This window comes from Camelina sativa, chromosome 17, assembly GCF_030686135.1.
Source record: "Camelina sativa cultivar CO46 ecotype springtype chromosome 17, ASM3068613v1".
NCBI lineage: Eukaryota > Viridiplantae > Streptophyta > Magnoliopsida > Brassicales > Brassicaceae > Camelina > Camelina sativa.
In genome coordinates, this window is record NC_141896.1 from 38423064 (window position 1) to 38443816 (window position 20753).

Here is a 20753-nt window from a genome sequence, read left to right on the forward strand (position 1 = left end):
ATAAAACGGACGAGCCAAGGCGCCAAGGGAAATCAGATCACATGTACTCCTTGACGAGTCTCTCTAACTTGTTTGTATTCATTCCGATGAATTTAGTCATTAGGTCTCCGCCTTTAAAGACAAGAGTGGTCGGGAGAGCACTTATGTGAAAACGTGTTCCGATCTTCGTCTCAGAGTCAAAGTCGACAGTGTAGAATTTGAACTTATTCTTGTATAGCGAGTCCAATTTGTTCAGTTTGGAGACCATCACACGACATGGTCCGCACCACTGGGCTGTGAACACAACCATTACTGGGAGTTTCGATTGGGTCACAAATGTCCGGGTCAATGATACTGTGTACATCTATCAACAGAAACACGGAGATTTTAAAACATTTATTACAGAACTTATATTATCGTTTTTGGTCTTGTAGAAAAAGCAACTTTTTGTAGCTTTTACAAAAAAAAGAAAGAAAAAAAACTAAAATTTTTAAAAAATTCTATAAACCAAATAAAAACTTCCTTTAACTTTTTTTTAATATATACATTTTCAAAAATACTTGATTTAAAACAGTGTTTTCACAATATATAGTACAATAATTGTTTTTTTGTTTTTGTTTTTCCATAATTTGACTTAGTTGTCGTTTTTAATACCTTTAAGCTTACCACCGGAATAGACCAGGTTCTCATTCGACAGTTGCGTTGATGATGATGACACGTAAGTCTTGATCAAAGCATCAAATTCAGAACACATCCCACCACTACTGAACCCTAAGCACACCATGCACGTCACCGTCACTACCAAACGGTACAAAACCCTAATTTGCTCCATCTATCGATACTTTCTGGTCTCCCTATATATTTTATCTCTCAACCTGTTTAAAAGTGTACTTTTGCAAAAGACATTCCTATGCTCTGGTTTTATAAGGGCACCTCCACTAGGTATTACTCATCAAAATACTCATCAATAAAAAATTAATATAAAGAGAAGCAAGAAGAAGAGAAAAGAAGAACCGATACTCACATTGTTTCCGGAGAAAACGTTTTTCACGAAATACTAACAAGTGTCATATAGTTAATGGTTGATATTAATAAAAAATAATAAATATATAAATATAATTAAAATAATATTTTTTTTTTTTAAATCCCGTTGGTGATGGTCTAAGCATTCATCCTTGGCATTAACTATACTAACAAGTTCAACACCACGTATCACACAGCTGTACCATCACTACAGTCAATGCATAATTATTATGTCACGTATCACACAGCTGTACCATAATTTACTTTTATCATCTACCAAACGCGATTTATTAGAATGATGTCTTATGATATGACACGCAACCGACCCAAGTTTGTAGCTTAAATAAACTTGATATGTATTAAAAGACTTTAATTTGCATCTATGGAGATGTTCATGTTAATCTTCTCTTGGCCTAGTTTACGCTCCTAATGAATGCCCTAACGTCAACGGTGGATAGCAGCACTAGCGCTTTCGACCAGACCAAAAACATAGCTGAGGCTTGTGCATCTTCCAGAATTTGTGCCTACTTGATTCCTGAGTTACTATGGGTCAAATCACCTTATCAATCTTTAGTCACAATCATCCCATGTTCAAGAGTTATAAGCAAAGCAGATAAAAACAGTTAAACTGTTCAAGGCGAACAATTATTTTCAGTAAGAAAGGAGACAAACAACACTCAGCAACATAGTAAAGCTAAGGTTTGACAAAAGAAGCAACAAATATAGATAAACGGACGAGCCGGCCAAAGGTTTGACAAAGAAAATCACATGAACTCCCTGTCGAGTTTCTCTAACACCGTTGGATTAGCTCCGGTGAATTTAGCCATTTGGTCTCCGGCTCTCCGCCTTTGAAGACAAGAGTGGTCGGGAGATATTTGATGTCAAAACGTGCTGCGATCCTGGTCTCATCATCAAAGTTGACTGTGTAGAATTTGAACTTATTCTTGTATCGCGAGTCCATTCTGTTTAGTATAGGGATCATCACACGACATGGTCCGCACCAATCGGCTGTGAACATAATCATTACTGGGAGCTTCGATTGGATCACAAGTGAATCCCATTCCGAGTAAGTGATACTGTATACTTCATCTATCAATAGAAAACATATATCATAAAACATATATCATAAAACATGTACATTACTTACGTTTTTGGTATTGTAGAAATAACAAACTCTAAAAAACGTACATATAATAAACCCAAAAAAAAAACAAATCATTTTTTCACAATAGTACAATGTATTTTTTAATAGTTTAGTTGTCGTTCTTAATACCTTTAAGCTTACCACCGGAATAGACCATCTCATTCGACAGTTGCGACTTGCGATGATGATGACACGTAAGTCTTGATCAAGGGATCAAACTCTGAACACATCCCAACACTAAACCCTAAATAGATCAAGCACGCCACCGTCACTACCAAACGGTACAAACCCCTAATTAGCTCCATCGAACTATACTTTCTGATTTCCGTATATATCTCTCAACCTGTTTCTACGTTGCAATTATTTTTCATATACTCTAGTTTTATAAGCGTCCATTGCATTAACTATCAACAGTTGAACACTACACAGCTGTGCTATAGTCAATGCATATATATTATGATTATCACGTACGTTCACCTAACTAGAGCTACCGAAAAAACAAGGATCTCGCCAACTCGCCACATTGCCACTCTTTAATCCTCGTTATGTTTCTGCCACCATTTCAGCATATGAGATTTGGCTTGCGATTTAATGACGTATAGATAGCCATTATTGATGTGACTTGGTTTTGTATCCTCTCATTTTCTAAGCGTTGGGTTTAAGTTTAACTAATGACCAACCACCAAGATCTCAGATCTCTCAGACACGATGACACAGCTCTAAATACTTCTCATTATCCTAAGCGTCCTTAAAATTCAATGATATAATATAAGAACATTATAAGGCTTAAGATTGCAGAAGATAGGTCTAATTAAGTGGTGTGATGGAAAGAACTCAACTCAATTACATTATAAGGGTTTTTCACATTGCAGGTATATATGATATATTACTAGTTCCTGATTCGATCGATTACACAAGCCTCTGTGGGAAAATCAAAGGAAAGGGTTCATGTAAAAATTTTGAAAGCAAGGATTTGGAATTTGTGGACTAGGACATGTTTCTTTCCCGCATTAAAGATTCAATCTTTTCGACATCATCGGGTGTATCAACTCCATGAGCTTCATGATCCACTTTTATAACCTGTACACAACCAACATATAAAAATCTTACTGCCTTGAGTTACTTCTCTCTGTATTCTCTAAGCTAAGGGCCTAAGGCTCGATTCTTTCGGATGATATATCGACTGACATATGTTTCATTTTCCTTTAGACACTTTTTATGAGGAAAGGGTTCTGTTACCTTCATTTTGTAGCCGTTCTCCAGGACTTTGAGCTGCTCGAGATCCTCTTCTTGCTGCAATGGCGTTGGTTGAAGCTCCGAATATACTTTAAGGAACTTTGAATCAAAACTCTGAGATGAAAAACAAACATAACCGAGATTAGATGATAAAAAGAAAAGTCCATTACAAGTAGGATAAGAGAAACTGGCTGCTCGGTACCTGAAGTCCAAGATGAAGCATGTATGGAAAATCTGGATTGACTTTACCACTCCTAAACCGCAAAAAAAGAGCATATGAGGAAGAATAAGATAATTCATGTAACCAATACATACAAGAAAAAGGTAAGAAAAAATTACTTGTTATAAGGAATCAAACCCCTCGAGAAATAGATAGCATAGCCACGGTTGTCGACTACACATTTAACTCGGTTAGGATCAACCCCATCTTCTGGTTTCAACGGTGTCACCGCTGTGCTAAACACTGCATCGGGTGTTACCTTCAAAACCACAACCATAAGAACACTATTCAACAGCATTCAAAGGAGTTTAAACATTAGGATCATAATTCCAGTCCAAGATGAAAAAGCATTTTACAAGACCTGAAGTGCTTTGACTACACCATCTATAATCTCAGGGTCAATGAGTGGTTCATCTCCTTGAATGTTAACAACCACATCATACTTCTTCTCCAGCTTTTCTAAAGCTTCGTTGCACCGCTCAGTGCCTATACATCACCAAATTGATATATAGCTTTAGCTAGAAAACCATATTCCATAGAATAAGAAAACCAAAAGATTGAAGAAAACAGTGTACAGACCATTTCTACAAGACTCTGAAGTCATGATGACATCTGCACCAAATCCACGACAGCACTCCGCAATCCTTTCATCATCCGTGGCTACAACTGATAAATTTAAAAAACACAAAGAAATCAGACATCTTGTAATCTCAAGATTCTCAACAATCACAAATAAACAAAAGAATTCAACTTTATAGAAGAGATCTTAGATACATAAAGTAGAGATTCTGAGCCAAACAACATTACCAACGTGATCAAGCGTAGTAGCTAATTTTGTCCTCTCCCAAGTCCTCTGTTCAATAACGTCAACAAAAATGAGAAACAAAAACGAAAACTTACAAACATATACAATTCACCATCATCAAAACTGCATGTATACAAAAGCCACAAAAGATTCAAACTTTATCTAGATCCAGACTGAGAGATAACGAAAGTATAAATTTTTCAAAACAAACACACTAGTTAAGCATGAAAGTTTCAGTATCTTCGCCTAACTAACTAAACCAGATCCGACACAGCGATACTGAGATCAAAACATAAAACAGAGAGATATTGAAAAATATAACTAAGGAGGAACCTGGATCATGGGTTTGCCGAGGATTTGCACGAGAGGCTTACCCTCGAATCGAGAGGAAGCGTAACGTGCGGGGATGATTCCGACGACCCGGCTCCGGAATTTTCTTGATCGACCCAGATACGCATGTGCTCCAATCGCGGCTGCAATCGCCGCTCCGGCTAAGATCCCGTTTACAATCCATGTCTTTTGAGAAGACGAAGACGATGAAGAAGAAGACATTGCCATCACTTTGCTCCGGTCAGTGTGAGAGAGTGTGACACAGAGAGAAAGAGAGAGCTTGTTCGGTTGAAAAAAAGCGGTGGCCGAGCCAGCGAGAAAAGAACCGGTTTAGTCCGGTTTAATTAAGACTTTATGACCAATTTAATTCCTTACAAATGTCAATTTTGCTAAATAACTTAAATTATGGAATTGTTGTATTAAAAAAAAAAAGTTAAAAGTTGTAGAATTTAGTGGGATAATAACTCTAGTTTTGGTAACTAAAATTTTGTTCAATGAATTATTTAAAAGTGGAAATATTTTCAGGTATAATGAAAAGAAAAATAGGTTTATCATTTAAAAAACAAAAAAATTGAAACAATCGACGTTTTAAAATCAAATCTTCATCTTTCTGTAACAAAATGACAAAAAAAATAATTCCAAATCACTATGTAAGTTTTCACCAAATCCAGTTAGGATAATTTAAAACAAACAAAAAAAGTTGTTGTAAACTTTGCAAATGATAGAATCTATCAGATAGATAATAGTTTAAAAGATAAAAGCACTAGATACATAAACCTGATCTATGAATTTTGAAACCAAACACTAAACTTAGAATCAATACAAATCCTCACTGCCTTATCCCCCTAACCAACCAAAAGTTTCAGCTTTCATGACCAACAATATAAAGCTGTTAATGAACACAACCTTTAGGAGCCTCTTTCTTGTAATCAAGAATCAACATGAGCTCAGAAGAATATGTGTTTAGTGTCATCAGCCTTCTTGGTCTCGCCTTATTCATCGGTCTCTGCATCTTTCTCGTTGTTCTTATCGCAACCTCAGCTATCATTCTTGTAATCTACGCCATCATCGACTGCGTTCTCAGGCCATTCTTAGGAACATGTCTCGACCTAGATCTCGAAACCGGAGTACAAATCGGCCAACCACGCGCTAGAATCGTGAGTTACCACGCAATCATCCAGAACGAACTACGGTTACCAGATTCCGCCGAGAGAGAAGGTAAACAACGCGGGATGAAACAAAGCGCGATCGAAACCCTACTCCCGAAGTTGCTTGTTGGACAAGGCAAACATGAGGATGGCGAAGAAGAGAGATCATTAGAATCAAGAGAATGCGCGATTTGTCTCGGTGGTTATGTCGTTAATGAAGAATGCAGAGTGTTTCCAGTTTGCAGACATATCTACCATGCGCTTTGTATTGACGCTTGGCTTAAGAATCATCTCACATGTCCTACTTGTCGTAAAGACGTACCAGATTCATGACGACAAGCTGTACAAGTGCACATAGATATTTTTTCTCTCTTCTTCAAGACTCAAGAGATCTGTAAAATTATTCAGACACATTTGCTAATGAAACATAGTAGTCGGAAACAGAACACAATTGCCATCTGTTCCTAGGTGACCATCAACTTTTCGGTTTGATTTTGGTTTTGTTCCTATGCCTATCAGATGGAAATTAGAAACTGTTACGTGTAGTTTATAGATTTTTCTCGGTTAACCCTTACAAGAGAGATCTCCAACTATGTGAATCTAAACAGAAAAATGGTAAAACCCAATTATAAAAACCATTTGTCAATTATAAAAAAAAAAAAACCACTTCTCTAAACCGGAATTGTAATAAATAATATAAAAATAGTAAAAAAAAAATTGGCTAAATCTTCTACTCCATATGTTAGATCCACTACTACTACTCGCAGTCGCCACCAAGTCTTGTTCCTCGAGTCTTCAACTTGATTGATACGTTGTTGCGACTACTACTCTCACTCAACTCCTACTGTTGAAAAACGCAGCGTCCAATATTTGCTAGAAAGTCTTTTATGCTATACCAAATGCCAAAAAAAGTAACAATTATCACAAAAATGATACAAAACCAGAGAAAAAAAAACACACTACAAAATGATAAGAAAAATACATAGGAGACTGAGGTAGTCATCAAATTTTTATCATCTGTACATATGAGAATTACTTCTCATGTCAGTATCTCAATCATAAGAAACTGGGTCAAATAGGACCTATTTTTTATTTTGGTATTTGGCTCACCTCGATGATCTGCTTCTCTTACGGTTAGTATTATTGCTCTGATTCTTTATGTTAGCATTGAACTCAGGTGGTTTTGGTTTCTCTGCAAGCTCCTTGACTCCTAGTTTGACGAATTCATCAACCACTGTCTGCATAAAGCTAGCTACATCGGCTCTAAACTTCTTGGAGCCGCTCTGGCTAGTTTGTTCAAGGTCTTGGACTCCGCCTTTAACCATCGATCCAAGAGGAACTCCATTTTTATAAGCATTGCACGCTTTCACTATGTCGTGAGACCGGAGAAAGTAATGGCAACGAACAAACTCCTCAAAATGCTGCACATTTCATCACAACAACAATTTTAACCCCAAATTTCATGAAAAACAAAAACAAAAATCTCATTTTTGCAAAAAGGTTTCATCTTTTTCTCAAATACAAATGAAGATATGGGGATTAACATTAAAACCACTGCATTCACCATTATTTTTAAACCCAAGTGTCAGAAAAAATCAAATTATGGAGAATTTGAGTAACTATTTACCGTGGGTGGTTTCCTCATGCTGTAAACCATAGTCCTCAACGACAATATGAATACATTCTCACTGTAAACTGTAGAATGGGCCTCGCCTGATTGAGTCCCCTTGCTCCGCTCATAGCCAGGTTCGTTAAAGTATGGTTTTTGATTCAAGATGAGTGCTTGGATCGAGACAAGAAGCTGTAACATTGTGGACTCCTTTGGAAGCCATTTCTCCCTCGCGCTACCGGACCAGGTACCGAGAAGACTCAAGCATACTTTACCACAATTGTATAGATTCGGGTTTATTCTAAGCCCTCCGGAATGGTAATAAACTTTCTGTCAACAACAATTTAAACTTCCAGGGTCATTTAAGGGTTTAGAAGAAAAAAGACAAAAACACATACTTGAGAATGTTCCTGAGTAACATACTGGTGGTACTGAAGGATAGGTATCTGGGAACTGAATATCGAAAAAGAAAAGACCGTCATGGTAAGGAGTTCCCTCCGCTCCAATAATTACAGCTCTCAAAAGATCCATTCTTGTTTCACAGGCTCTGACATATATTGCCTCTGTTTGCAAAAGTTGTTACATGTAAAGAACAAATAGGTAAAAAAAAAAGTGTTGCAAGCATTGATCTGCATAGTGTATACACCAACCTGGCAAATCTTTCTCAAGAATCTTCCAATCATCTTGAACCTTTTTCACCCAATTCTTCGAGTGCTGATAAGATAAAAGAGAGACAGCGGGTAAAATTTACAGTAGTTGAAAAATGAAAGAAAGATTAAGGAAACAACCCCGGGGATAGTAAATTTATCATCACCTGCTTTGAACTTTTCCCCTTAGAAACATAGTGATGATCTGAGAAATCATCAACCGTGTCAAATCTTTTAAAATCTCGCAGAAAATCTTGCTTAGTTTTCCTAACATTGTTAGAATTCTCAACTGAAGAAGTAACCCCAGCCGCTATAGGCTGAAAAGAACTAGCAGAAGCATCATATCTAAACGAGTTTGGACTAGGATTAGGGACCATCACTACACCAGGAGTCTGAGGTTGGACCACATTAAACGATGGAGAAGGATAGGTAGCCTGATTGTGCTGTGGCAAAAACGAACCAGAAGAATAATCCCATGATTGAGGAACAGTAGCAGCTGGCAGATATGAGTTTCCAGTTTCTTTCATCGATTGACTTCTCAGAATGCTTCTACTTGATTTCCCTGTTCCATTACTGCTAGAATTTAAACCCCAAGGTACCATCACCTCTGCACCAGCTGGGACATTCTTAGGATCAAGAACGTCTTGAAACATAGAGTAGTCATCAACATCAATTGGTTGATTAGCTACTTTACCAAAAGGGTTATTATGACCATAATAGTCTTGGAACGTCTCTACGTTAAGCGGCGGATGATGAGAGTGAACGTTGTTGTAAGAAACGGAGTCAACTTGTATTGCCTTCCCTTTGTTCTTCTTATCAACAAGATTGTTATTATTATTATTATTAAGAACACCACCACCACTGCGGAATTCATAACTTTCCACATCAATCACTTCAGGAAACGCCTACAACCAAGATAAAGCAGCAAACTTTACAATCAACCACGACTGACAAAACAGAGAAACAAGTGACAATTATCAAAAACATTCACAAGAAACAACACCAAAGCTTTTGATTTCACATCTCTTTCAAACTTAGAAAAACAGTAAGAACACAATCAATACGAATCATCAAGAACAAACCCATCAGTTCGATAAACAGTAGAAGCATTAGTAAACGTGAGAAACCAAAACCCTAAATCAAAAGACAAAACCCTAACACACCAAGATGATCATCACGCATCAAAGATAACACTAAGAGAAACAAAACCCTGAACAGAGAAACAGGGCAATTGAAAAAAAAAAAAGATTTAAAAAATCGAACCTTTCTGGGTTTACGATTCCTCGAGCCAGAAGCCATCAGAGGAGGAGGTGGGATCTCCACAACGTCGGGCTCCATTGACGAAATTCCCAAAGTTTGATTCTTTCTTTTCTGAACCAAAAAAAAAAAAAAAAAAACCCAAAACAGTGATTTTAATAGAAAAAAGATTTATGCGACGAGATTATAGGAGAGAAGGAGAGAAAGGGTTTTAATAAAGTACCTCACTTCACAATTCGCGCCGGAGTATATATATTACATACACAGACACCCAAACACAAACAGTGAGATAGATTTTATAACTCAATCGCTTGGAACACTCTTTTTTAAACTCCAACAAAACCTTTCTCTTCACAAAATCTTAATTAAATTATCTTTTAATTAAGTCAATGACGAGTAGTGACGTGGCATAATCGACGGTGCTGATACGATTCGTATCATACGAATAATGTTAGGTGTTTCACAGCCGTTGGATATGAGGATCGGGTTTATTATCATTAATCTGACGGTTGGGAATTTACGGATGGAATCAAAAAGAGGGAAGAAGATATACTGTTGTAATCTTGTAACAAGATTACAACATTAACTAAAATAATGTATTTAGTAAAGTATTAATTTCAGTGATAAAGATAAAAAGGAAAATCTTGTAACAAAGATTTTACATTAATCTTAAGATTCGCACAAAAATAAAGATTACATTAACAGAAATAAATGTTTTTTTTATTTATTTCAGTGATAAAGTTGAGATAAATATGAAGTTTAAATATTGTAAATATAGTTAAAAAAATTCGCTGATATATATTGGAGTAAATAAATCGATTTTTCTTTTGAGTCTTTTGACAAATCAAGCCGTTTTATTGCTGAATTATTTTGGTTATAAAGTTGGAATATACAAGGAAGTGGGATATAGAAAAATCACAATATTTGAGTGTGGTGTTTTTTTTTTTGGGCCAATGTGACCTTTTTTTGGTTGCTCTGTTTATTACATGATGATGATGATGATGATGATGACTGACTGTTGTGTAAATTCTCCAAAAAAAACAATCAACAATCTATGTTACTTTCGATTAATGAAACTAATCTTTTTAATCAAACACGCTCTCAAACTTTGAAACCCTCGGATCGAAGACACAAACGATGAGCTTCGATCCATTTCGTGCAAGCGGATTCGCCGTGTTCTACAATGCACTCATCTCTTAGCTTCTTTGTATCAGGACAAGCACAACATATCCTCTTCTTTGGTTTTGTCTCCGTGATAACCACATCTTTGCTTGGCTGGTTCAAGGAACACGCACTGTCTTGTGCTTGTGAACCACTCATCCCTATTCATCACATTCTCAGAAATGTTACGCCAAGAATACTCAAAACCACATTCAACAATACCAAGGTAAAATGTCGGCTAACATTTTGATGCTTTAAAGGATAAGATCAAGACATGACTAACAAATATGAAACATTGATCATTTGAAAGCTCTTTTAAGATCAATCGACAAACTAGAAACAAGAACAAAGTAGCTAACGTTTGAAGCTTAAAAAGCTTACATTCATAGAAGTAGCTAACATTTGATGCTTAAGCAAAAGAGTGAATAATTCTTTACTGATTACACCAACAAGTTTAAGAACCTCACATAATCTTATCTCAGACACATAAACTGATACAGACCACAATGAACTGAATGCTCTTCTAAGTTAAACTTATAAACTGGTATTTAAACCACAATGCGAAAGAGAGGTAAACCTTCTTAATAAACACGGCAAGATCCAAAGCTAAATTACTTGGTAATACTAAAAAAACAAAGCTTTACATGAATCTACCCAAAAAAAAAACACATTTTTCTCCTCAGCCACAATTAAAATTAGGCAAACCCCTAAATAAACTTAAAACCCTAAACCCCAAATCACAAAATGTCATCCCTTATTGAAAAAATCTCATCAAAACACCAAATCATAAGCCCATTTAGGTAACATTACAACCCGATTGAACAACCAATCTAACAAACAAAGAATCAACACATAATTCAGAGAAAAAGAAAGAAAAAAAACTGATAAATTCATCAGCACAATCATAAGATTCCCAGATTGGAAAAATGATAAAGCGAGACAAAAGGAGCTTTAGAGATTAACGAAAGAACTCACCTTTTGATCTGCTGGACGTAGAAAGAGTCGAGAAACGGAAAACAAAGCAAGAAGAATCTTGAGAGACACAACAAAAAACCAAACGCTAAAGAAGGAAGGAAGAAGAAGAGAGGAAATGTTGAAGACTTTTACTAATGGGCCTAAAATGGGCTACATTAGGCCCAATTAACTATCTTTTTCCACAAAGTGACAAAAGTTAAACAAGTTTGTACATTTATAATTGTCCTCACACTCAATTAAACCAAAATTAAAAAATCTCAGATATATTTTACATTGATTATTTGATTACAATGAGTTGAATGATGGATTTACCAAATATAGAATCTACATTGGAAACTGAATGAACAAAGACATGGAAAAAACAAAAGCTGTCATTATTTTTTGCTAATCCATGATCTTCTGATATCTATGATTTTGTTTGAATCTGATCTTGTCTGAATCAATCTATAATAAGCTTTTCATCAAATCTGAGGATCCAAGATTATAAAAATATAACATTTATTTTTGCTTATCCCACAAGTTTTGTTAAAGAATCAAAAACATCATCAATCATACTTTTCTCTCCATGAATAAACAAGGAAAAAAACCCAAGAAACAGCCAAAGCAATATCTCCAAGAGCTTGTTTAGGCCATTCATAAGCAAGATCTTCAATTTTCCACTCGAACAAAACCCTCCACATTGCCATTAACACGTACAGAACCACAGAGCCACGAGCGAAGAAGCTATGGAACTCTCTGTCTTTCACAAACGAAACCATGAACAGAACCAAACCGATTGCGAAGAGAAGCAAACCGGAGAAGGACTGAGAAATCTGTATGAGCAGCTCATCGTGTGGTGTTGATCCTTTAAGTTTGCTAGCAATCTCACTACCTGGTCCAAAGATTGAAGCTTTATCTGTGTAGAACATCATTAAGGTTCCGCTAGTAAGCGCAATTACAGAATGGAGTATACAGATTACACGGAACAGAGATGGGTTCATTGAATTTGCTGTAGTCATTGAAAAAAAAAAGGAAGAGACTTTTTGATTTGTTATCTGAGGTTTTTTCAGAAACCCATTTATGTAAACAAAAAGCAGATTGTGAATCAAAAAAGTTCAAAACTTTTTTTAAGGGTGTAAAAAAGGGAAGTTTTGGTTCACGGGTTTATTGTGGAAAGAGCTAGATACTAGTTTGGGAAAGAAATGAAGAAGCCATGTATGTAGGGGGGGGGGGGGGGGGGGGGAAGAGGAGAGGAAAGGTAAGGTATGGGGGGACTTTGGCTTTTGTGTAGAAGAGGAGATGATCTGATTTAGGGATTTGGACTTTGATAGATTCCATGATTTTGTGATTTCTTTTTATCTTAATTAAATTCTAATGGATTTAATTGTGGGTCACTCTTGTAGAAAAGCTATAGACAATTTCAATCCCCACGTCCCAACTAATTTATAATTAATTATATGACTAATCAGAGATTTTATATAACTTTATATTATTATTCTTTTTTTTTTCTAAATGAAATTTGAGGTGGAGAAATAATTGAAAGATTCCAGGCAAAAATACAAAAAGTAGAATAATTGAAAGTAGTAATTAATCTTTGTAGGGACAAAGAAGAACCCCATCGTCATGGTCATTGACAAAGTTCCTGGAGCTATATGTGTTAATTATGTATACTAGTAGTATTTTATTTTGGATTTTGGAGTTTTTGTAAATATCTTCTCCTTTTTATTCAAAGATATTTTTTTGTGAATCAGGAAAATAAAAATGTCAAAACCCAATGTTTCCTTCGTCGACATAGAGGGTGATTGGTTGGACTATTAAAACTATAAGACTATTTATGGACTGTGTAGTTGTAATTTTTTTTTATATAGATTTGCTATGATAAAAACACACATAATTGTGAAGTGATTTTAGTGTAATGGCAGGAGGTAAGTCTAATTGTAAAAATCACAATCACATCAGAGATTCATGGTTTTATTTTTTTTTTGTCATCTAAGAGAATCATATTTTCATGGTTTAGAAAAACTGATCTCTTGTAAAAAAGAAAAAACTTTGGGATTTTTACCAGTTTACAACTTACAACAAATAAAACAGAGAATTCTTTTTACTATGTTTTTTTCTGTAAATTCCCTTTGGATTATCAGTACTATAGATACAGAATTGTAGACTTGTAGTAGTAATTAATGCCAAGTGGAAAAGACTCCATCGGTTACTACTGACAGGCAGGCCCACTTTCAACGTTTATAATTATCCATAGCCGACAAAACAAGTGTCCACCGGTTTAAATTTCTACCGGTTATCATTTCGGTTTAACATTAATGTTTACTATTATTATTAACCGTTTCACAAGACAAGAGTATAAAATTGCTGCTTCTCTACTAAGATCACAAACACGAACGTAAAGAAACAATAACAATGGTTGAAGAAAAATTACAGTATACTATATAAAATTGGCCAAAGATATATATATATATATATCAGTAAATTTTAATTAGAGGACAAAATTTCAAAACTCACGAGATTTGTTTCTTCTAACTACTTGGAACTGTAAATAATCAAATAAGAACAAAAATATTGCAAGAAGAAGGAAAAATGTGGAATCTCTTTATCTCTCTATCTCATATTTCTTCCACCAGCTGAAACTTTCCGGTGACGCCTTTTTCCACGTTGTCCCGGGGTCTTCTTCCCTGTTGTGGTGGCTTTACCACCAACTAATCTTCCGCGTGGTAAAGCTGGTGGCTCTGGAAGAACCCTCGAAGAAGGTCGAGGAGGTCTCATGTTCATCAAAACGTCTCTATGATAAACCTATCATCAAGAGAAAGAAGAAGAAGATGATGAAAAGTATCAGTCTTTTTTGTTTTTTCTCACACAACAAACCAACTCTTAAACCGAAACAAGTGTTAGTTTTCTCTGCTTGCTTCTTTTACCTGTTTCACAAAGTTGCGTCTTTCACAGTCCAAGAACATATTGATGCTCCAATCAACTTTTTCTCTTATCTTGTCTCTTGCAATTGCAAAGCTTATTTGATCTCTGGATGTAAACCGATCTACTTCGTTGAACCAAACACACGTGAAAAGGTTTGTGATCGGTATATGTTCTCTTATGATTGTACACCCTTCAGGAACATCTACCAAAATATTCAATTGAGCTCAATAGAAAGAAAGATGTAATTCGGAAATTTCAATATCTTCATATGCTTAAAAAACCATACCACTTGTTATTGGAAGCTTAGCCTCGGTATAAGGTGTTAGACCTTCCTTCTTGTAGAACTCTATTTGGTAATCAATTGAGGCATTGTCGTATTTTCTTGCGGCTTTATTAGCCTCAGCCTCTACAAACACATCAAAACGTCGGTAATGTCTCGAGATTGCGAAACTAGAATTCGTTCTCCACAAGAACCTGAACATTCAGAAAGACAATAAAAGTTGACAGATTTGGCATGGACATACTATTTCAAGCCAGAGAGAACTTAATATATCTACCTTTCAAGGATTTGATATGGATCAACAACAAGCTGGAGCTTCGCATCAACCCATATAGAGTACCGCACATTTGGGAATAATCTATGCAATAGAAGCTTTGGAACCTGTAAAAGTGCATCATCATTATACCTAGCTCATATTTTTAACACACGGAAACAAACAATGATCCTCTAAAATCTACTATTTATTCTCTAAAATCTTTTAACCTTTCCATTACGCCGTGCATCAGTATAAGGGACATTATGTACAACAATGATCCTCCACAATCCCACTCTCTTGTTATCTTCTGTATAACTCGACGTGTTCTTTAGGTATAAATGTGTTTCTTCATCAACAAACATGTAGAATGGGATGTTCGTCCTCGCCATTTCACTGATGTTCACCGGTTCTTGTATTAAGTCATACTTCCCTGAGAAAAAAAGATTGAAACTTATGTATGAAAGGCAAAGATATACAAACTATAGATGTCACACCGGAAACTTCTCTTATAAGTAAATTACCAAATATCGCTGAGGCAACAATCACATCATGGAACTGGTCCAACTCATGAAGGATATCTTCATCGATGTCAAAACCAGTTTGATGACCAGGTTTTGTTCCATTAACAAATCTGCAGAAACAAAAACAGGAATCAGAAAAGTGAAGCTCCATGGTTTGAAGAAGAAACCATAAGTTAAACATAGAAGCTTACCCGCAATGCACAGTCATGGACTCTTTTATGTCAAAGGAATTAGTCCTATCCTCAAGAGAAGGATAACCTCCAAAATCAGAGCCTCCTTGACCTTCTTCATGTTTTACAGGATTCTCATCACGGATATATGTCAAATTCTTGAGCACAGGAGATTCAAATGGAAGCTTTGGCATATGCGCTAAGGCCTCTTCTGGAGGTAGATAGCATACCGGACACGCTGCACAAATAAAGAATGGAGAAGGTAAAAAGCAAGTTCTTGCAGGGTCTGAGCAAAACACTAATGGAATCGAAGAAAGAGCTTACGTCGTGGCCCAGGCCTTCTCATTCCAGGTGGAGGAGGAGGAGGAAATGAAAAACTATCGCATGGATGGTGATGCGTTGAAAGTAAAGACGGAGGAGGATGGTTGACGTCTACATCACTTCCTCCAAGGCCATTCCACATAAAAGAATCTCTAATATGATCATTATTAGAGTTCTCTGTATAGAAAGAAGTCAATTCTCTACTTACTGGAGTTTGGCTGCTTCCAAAATCCATCGTTTGAATACTCTGATGAATGTTTGGACTATTGCTCTCTGTTGTATCACAATGCAGGCATTACCAACAGATTCTAATAACCAACCAAAACCAAACTAGATTGAAGACATCAAAAACTTGAGAAAGAAACTATTACCTTTGTTGATAGTGTAAGAACCCAATACAAAGACAACAAACGCGAGGCTAAGAAGGAGAAGCATTGCAACTCGTCGACGACCTAAGTACCAGCAACATAAGAAGGAGAGAGACCTTTCCTTCTCTTTAGAATTCGAAGTGAGCATTGTGAAGAAACAAGAAGACAAAGGCTCAAAAGCTCAAGGTTTGAGTAATTGCAATGAGCCATAACTCTGAAACCCAAAGGACATTGACAGTCATTGTCTCTTAAACCCTCTAGATCGAACTCTCATATCGAAAACACTTTCTCAAGTCAGATCCACCCCAAACAAAATTACAAAACCTAAAACAAAAAACATAACCAAAACCAGAATTCAATTCCATATACATTACAGAAGAAGAAGAAGAAGAACAGAATCAATTGACCAAAAAGGTTTGAACTTTACCAGCACACAAGTATCGATTTTGATTCGAATCCGACCGATTGTGAAATTCTGACCTGCATTGGCATGAAAAAGGATCAAACTTTAATCACATCTCGATCCAATCCAAACTTTTAACACACTCATTGGCCTCTAGGGCAAGTACCCATCATTAGAGATTCGTGAATTGAACAGTACCCACAAATCTAAATCTAGCCCCAGATACGAAAAAAAGGAGAAATTTTTGCATAAGATACCTACAGATTCGGGGGAAAAAAAGATATTACCTTTTTGGATGAATACAGTTATGTTCCAAATTTTCGTATCTGGATTTTACAAAAAGAATCAATGATTAGTTTTTGTGAATGCGTCGCCAAAGTTTTTTACACTGATCCCTTCGATCTGGGGTAAAAACATTTAGTGCATGTTTTGGATTTGTCAACGATTTAGTGTATTTTTTTCTTCTACGTTACTTTTGAGGGTTGAGTATTAAAATATGTCATATTCTGAATTTAATATTTTTTAATTAATTGTTACAGTGGGAGATGTGTTATGTTGATGTCTTTACTGATTTTGATCGTTTTCTTTCTTCGATTTCGTTCCTTAAAAGAATCTGTATGGTAGATTTAGGATATACATCTAATTCATATTTTTAGATTTCATATTTATCCTATCCTACTATATTAATTGAGAAGTACAAATATAAAACTAACCTTAAAATGTGTAAAAAATTACACAATTGCCATTAGAAAAAAATAATTAAGTTTAATTAACTAATTTAAATAAATATAATTAATTAAAAATAAAAAACACTTACGGATCAAATATTAAAAAATCTAAAAAATAATTTTCTCTCTCTAATAAATTATGGACGAAATTACTAATTATTTTTTAAAAAAAATATATAAACCAATCAGAATTTTAAAAACTAAGAATTTATATCCAAGTATACAATACAATTATTTTTAATAACTAAATTCAAAGATTTTGTTAAGTTTTCAAATTATGATTCTCCTATCATCTTTATTTTATTTTATTTACAAACTGTTTGGAATTTTCATATAATACTTATAATTTAAAATGCATATTTTTTTCTGCATATGTTGTGATTTGATTTTTTTTAAACGAAGATATATTATTCATTGTATGAAATGTATGTTTTAATTTCCACATTGGCAGGTTGGTAAAACTAAATTTATATAAATAATAAATTAATAATTTTTATTTACTCACAATTATAATATTAAAATTACTATTTTATATTTCACATAATAATGATGCAAATATAACAACAAACAATATAAAACTGTAATAATACATCAAAAATAAAATACTATAATATTCTAAAATAATTAGTATTCAAATAGACTAATAGATTTACATAACAATTTTAAATAAATATTATCTCAAACAAAATAACTTAAAAAAATAATAATTTTAGTTATTATATTATAATCTTTTTTTAAAATGTTGACCCGTGCTTTAAGCACGGGATATATCCTAGTTATTAATTAATTAATGGTTATCCTATTTCTAAAACAATATAAAACTAGTGCAAGCCATATATATAAAACGTACGTTCGTTCTTCATAGAAAAGAGAAAAGATTACAAATTAATACATAGACATGAGAGGGCTTTGCTGGAAGTTAATAGCGGCAGTGTCGATATTGGCCATCCCGATATCACTCCATAGTGTGTGTTCTTCAATGTGTTGGTTGCATTACACAACCATCGTCGGTTTCTCAATCTTGTACACGTCGATGTTACTTGCGTTACAGCTCCCCACAACTAGTAGTGTCTACAATGAAGATGAGCTTCCTTTACCTTACGCACGTATGATATATTCCCTCATTCTTATGACGGCCGTTTATTTTTTCTCCTACAATTACCCAACTGTGGATGTCTTGGTCTACGTCTGCTCCATGTTTGCATTTGGATACGCCAGTTTCAACATTAACTCTCCTATGCAATTTGAACATGCACGCTGGACCTTGATCTTCGGTCTGTGTCTCGGTTTCTCCGGATTCAAGTTAGGTGAATTTTGTAGCACACACTCTTGTCCATTGATGCCTTCTTTTAGTTGGATTTATTTACACGGCAGGGCTCTAGCTAGGGTTAATGGCTTCTATATGGGCTAATGGCTTCTATATTTTCTTTATTTTTTTTCGTAAGGATCAAATTTATTATCCCGGGTTACTTCTTTTGAGATTAACACAAAATCAGATTAGGATTGATCAAATATCCATTATTAATTTATACTAAGATACTTATATAATCAAAGCAATATATACAATGAAGATATATATATATACACGTATATTATTGCGTTACTGGAAAATACAAGATATCTTTAAAGTTTTCGTGTATTGAGAGAAAAGTACATTTACAGTTTAATACTTATCAAAACATATTAAAATCATTATGGAAACCATATATGTCCGTTCCATAATCTTCTGTATTTATTTTATTTATTAACTAGGTAATAACCCGTGCTGTTGCACGGAGTAAAATTTTTGTTTAAAATATTACATTTGTAAATATATTTATTTACTATAACATTTATAAAACAAACTTATACTGGTTTGAATTCATCAAGTTTATAAAAGTTTTAAATAGTAATCGTTTCACAATAAATTTTAGATTGACATGATGGCGGATCTGGATAGAATGTGAACCAAATTAGTGATCGTTAGATTTGTATCAAAATCTTGAATTATCAAATCAGATAAAAATCACAAAAACCTAAAATTTCATGAATCGGATAATTTAAATAAAATTGTTTACCCGATCAAACCCGTCTGCTAAGCTATCCTGCAACGGGTTTAAATATTATGAGCCGTAAAATGTATTTGCATCTGTCCCGCTTGAATTCATGAGATCTGCATGGGTTATACATGCATTTCAATAAATATATTTAAATCTTTAACTTAATTAATATTAATAAAGTTAAGTGATAAAGTTTTTAAGTATAACACATTTTTTTGTCAAAAACACAATTGCATATAGTTGTAAATAATAAATCTAAATGAGGCTAAATAGCTAAATGTGTCTCGAGCTCTCTGGCGGTGACACATCAGCTTTTTCAAGGGAGTGCTTCTCTATTAATATATAGGAGATTTAAAGCTTTAACTTAAATAATATTAATAAAGTTAAGTGATAAAGTTTTTAAGTATAACACTTTTTTTTGTCAAAAACACAATGACATATAGTTGTACATCTAAATGAGGCTAAATAGTTAAATGTGTTTCGGGCTCTCTGGCGGTGACACATCAGCTTTTTCAAGAGAGTGTTTCTCTATTAATATATAGGGAATTTAAAGCTTTACCTTAATTAATATTAATAAAGTTAAGTGATAAAGTTTTTAAGTATAACACATTTTTTTTGTCAAAAACACAATGGCATATAGTTGTAAATAATAAATCTAAATGAGGCTAAATAGCTAAATGTGTCTCGGGCTCTCTGGCGGTGACACATCAGCTTTTTCAAGAGAGTGTTTCTCTATTAATATATAGGGGATTTAAAGCTTTAACTTAATTAATATTAATAAAGTTAAGTGATAAAGTTTTTAAGTATAACACATTTTTTTTTGTCAAAAACACAATGGCATATAGTTGTAAATAATAAATCTAAATGAGGCTAAATATCTAAATGTGTCTCGAGCTCTCTGACGGCGACACATCAGCTTTTTCAAGAGAGTGCTTTTCTATTAATATATAGGGGATTATTATGTGTGTTTCGTCTATCATTTGTACCTCTACAAATATAACATCTGAAAATACAAAACACATCATTTTAGTTAAAACTACAAAAGTGAATTTTCCAAAGATGAAATAGTTTTAATTAGTACGATGGTATCATACGTATGGTTTGGTGAATGAATGAATTGAGAATACGTTGGTACATATATATTAGAGCCGTACTCTGAACAGTTTTTATAAGAGAATGGGACCAAATTTGTTTTGTTGTCTAAAACGGAGATGACAAGTCCATTAAATTCG

The 20753-nt window shown here is 34.5% G+C and overlaps 6 protein-coding genes, 1 long non-coding RNA gene and 1 pseudogene across 10 annotated transcripts; 1 reads left to right on the forward strand and 7 right to left on the reverse strand.

Moving 5' to 3' along the window:
- Nucleotides 1–37: 37 nt before the first annotated feature.
- LOC147924869 (thioredoxin Asp f 28-like) lies at nt 38–811 on the reverse strand. The gene is made up of 2 exons (XM_087496996.1): nt 634–811; nt 38–333 (listed from the first exon to the last, which is right to left on the reverse strand). The coding sequence occupies exons 1-2, from the start codon at nt 809–811 to the stop codon at nt 38–40; spliced, it is 474 nt and encodes a 157-aa protein (XP_087353122.1).
- Nucleotides 812–1631: 820 nt separating this feature from the next.
- On the reverse strand, nt 1632–2532 carry LOC104758633 (uncharacterized). The gene is made up of 2 exons (XR_015587697.1): nt 2276–2532; nt 1632–2091 (listed from the first exon to the last, which is right to left on the reverse strand). It is a non-coding gene; the product is annotated as an uncharacterized LOC104758633 (long non-coding RNA).
- Nucleotides 2533–2967: 435 nt separating this feature from the next.
- Nucleotides 2968–5097, reverse strand: LOC104758635 (3-deoxy-manno-octulosonate cytidylyltransferase, mitochondrial). The gene is made up of 8 exons (XM_010481529.3): nt 4741–5097; nt 4410–4455; nt 4182–4268; nt 3964–4088; nt 3722–3861; nt 3585–3636; nt 3386–3496; nt 2968–3226 (listed from the first exon to the last, which is right to left on the reverse strand). Exons 1-8 carry the CDS (start codon nt 4963–4965, stop codon nt 3134–3136), a joined length of 879 nt encoding a protein of 292 aa, XP_010479831.1. The 5' UTR covers nt 4966–5097; the 3' UTR covers nt 2968–3133.
- Nucleotides 5098–5678: 581 nt separating this feature from the next.
- LOC104758636 (putative RING-H2 finger protein ATL19 pseudogene) lies at nt 5679–6218 on the forward strand (annotated as a pseudogene).
- Nucleotides 6219–6409: 191 nt separating this feature from the next.
- On the reverse strand, nt 6410–9759 carry LOC104758637 (putative ubiquitin-conjugating enzyme E2 38). Of its 3 annotated transcripts, none has more exons than XM_010481531.3 (8): nt 9622–9759; nt 9405–9512; nt 8309–9046; nt 8145–8208; nt 7918–8057; nt 7513–7824; nt 6996–7306; nt 6410–6775 (listed from the first exon to the last, which is right to left on the reverse strand). In XM_010481531.3, exons 2-8 carry the CDS (start codon nt 9477–9479, stop codon nt 6727–6729), a joined length of 1689 nt encoding a protein of 562 aa, XP_010479833.2. In that variant the 5' UTR covers nt 9480–9512; nt 9622–9759; the 3' UTR covers nt 6410–6726. The 3 variants fall into 3 exon arrangements, with proteins under 3 accessions (XP_010479833.2, XP_019094688.2, XP_087353446.1); XM_019239143.2 differs by having other exon boundaries at nt 9405–9507; nt 9622–9755; XM_087497320.1 differs by having other exon boundaries at nt 6755–7306; nt 9622–9751.
- A 544-nt stretch (nt 9760–10303) lies between these two features.
- LOC104758639 (cytochrome c oxidase copper chaperone 2) lies at nt 10304–11663 on the reverse strand. The gene is made up of 2 exons (XM_010481533.2): nt 11535–11663; nt 10304–10720 (listed from the first exon to the last, which is right to left on the reverse strand). The coding sequence occupies exon 2, from the start codon at nt 10716–10718 to the stop codon at nt 10500–10502; it is 219 nt and encodes a 72-aa protein (XP_010479835.1). The 5' UTR covers nt 10719–10720; nt 11535–11663; the 3' UTR covers nt 10304–10499.
- Nucleotides 11664–12015: 352 nt separating this feature from the next.
- LOC104758640 (uncharacterized) lies at nt 12016–12676 on the reverse strand. The gene has a single exon (XM_010481534.3). It carries the CDS (start codon nt 12530–12532, stop codon nt 12080–12082), a length of 453 nt encoding a protein of 150 aa, XP_010479836.1. The 5' UTR covers nt 12533–12676; the 3' UTR covers nt 12016–12079.
- Nucleotides 12677–13960: 1284 nt separating this feature from the next.
- On the reverse strand, nt 13961–17332 carry LOC104758641 (putative hexosyltransferase MUCI70). Of its 2 annotated transcripts, none has more exons than XM_010481535.3 (11): nt 17042–17332; nt 16779–16831; nt 16355–16675; nt 15987–16256; nt 15684–15900; nt 15493–15602; nt 15199–15401; nt 14993–15096; nt 14722–14909; nt 14438–14637; nt 13961–14315 (listed from the first exon to the last, which is right to left on the reverse strand). In XM_010481535.3, the coding sequence occupies exons 3-11, from the start codon at nt 16497–16499 to the stop codon at nt 14124–14126; spliced, it is 1629 nt and encodes a 542-aa protein (XP_010479837.1). In that variant the 5' UTR covers nt 16500–16675; nt 16779–16831; nt 17042–17332; the 3' UTR covers nt 13961–14123. The 2 variants fall into 2 exon arrangements, with proteins under 2 accessions (XP_010479837.1, XP_010479838.1); XM_010481536.3 differs by lacking the exon at nt 17042–17332 and adding an exon at nt 16921–17021.
- Between the last annotated feature and the right edge of the window lie 3421 nt (nt 17333–20753).

Excerpts from the sequence above, each read along its gene's own strand:
- LOC147924869 (XM_087496996.1), bottom strand. The coding sequence starts at position 811 with ATGGAGCAAATTAGGGTTTTGTACCGTTTGGTAGTGACGGTGACGTGC. Across the intron at positions 334-633 it reads TTCCGGTGGTAAGCTTAAAG|TATCATTGACCCGGACATTT; the intron begins GTATTAAAAACG and ends AGATGTACACAG.
- LOC104758635 (XM_010481529.3), bottom strand. The coding sequence starts at position 4,965 with ATGGCAATGTCTTCTTCTTCATCGTCTTCGTCTTCTCAAAAGACATGG. Across the intron at positions 3,497-3,584 it reads TGCTTCATCTTGGACTTCAG|AGTTTTGATTCAAAGTTCCT; the intron begins GTACCGAGCAGC and ends TTTTCATCTCAG. Across the intron at positions 3,227-3,385 it reads AGAACGGCTACAAAATGAAG|GTTATAAAAGTGGATCATGA; the intron begins GTAACAGAACCC and ends GGTTGTGTACAG.
- LOC104758637 (XM_010481531.3), bottom strand. The coding sequence starts at position 9,479 with ATGGAGCCCGACGTTGTGGAGATCCCACCTCCTCCTCTGATGGCTTCT. Across the intron at positions 8,058-8,144 it reads TCTTGAGAAAGATTTGCCAG|AGGCAATATATGTCAGAGCC; the intron begins GTTGGTGTATAC and ends TTTTGCAAACAG. Across the intron at positions 6,776-6,995 it reads AAGAGAAGCAGATCATCGAG|CATAAAAGACTTTCTAGCAA; the intron begins GTGAGCCAAATA and ends CATTTGGTATAG.
- LOC104758639 (XM_010481533.2), bottom strand. The coding sequence starts at position 10,718 with ATGAGTGGTTCACAAGCACAAGACAGTGCGTGTTCCTTGAACCAGCCA.
- LOC104758640 (XM_010481534.3), bottom strand. The coding sequence starts at position 12,532 with ATGACTACAGCAAATTCAATGAACCCATCTCTGTTCCGTGTAATCTGT.
- LOC104758641 (XM_010481535.3), bottom strand. The coding sequence starts at position 16,499 with ATGCTCACTTCGAATTCTAAAGAGAAGGAAAGGTCTCTCTCCTTCTTA. Across the intron at positions 15,603-15,683 it reads TCCATGACTGTGCATTGCGG|ATTTGTTAATGGAACAAAAC; the intron begins GTAAGCTTCTAT and ends TTGTTTCTGCAG. Across the intron at positions 15,097-15,198 it reads ATGCACGGCGTAATGGAAAG|GTTCCAAAGCTTCTATTGCA; the intron begins GTTAAAAGATTT and ends GCACTTTTACAG.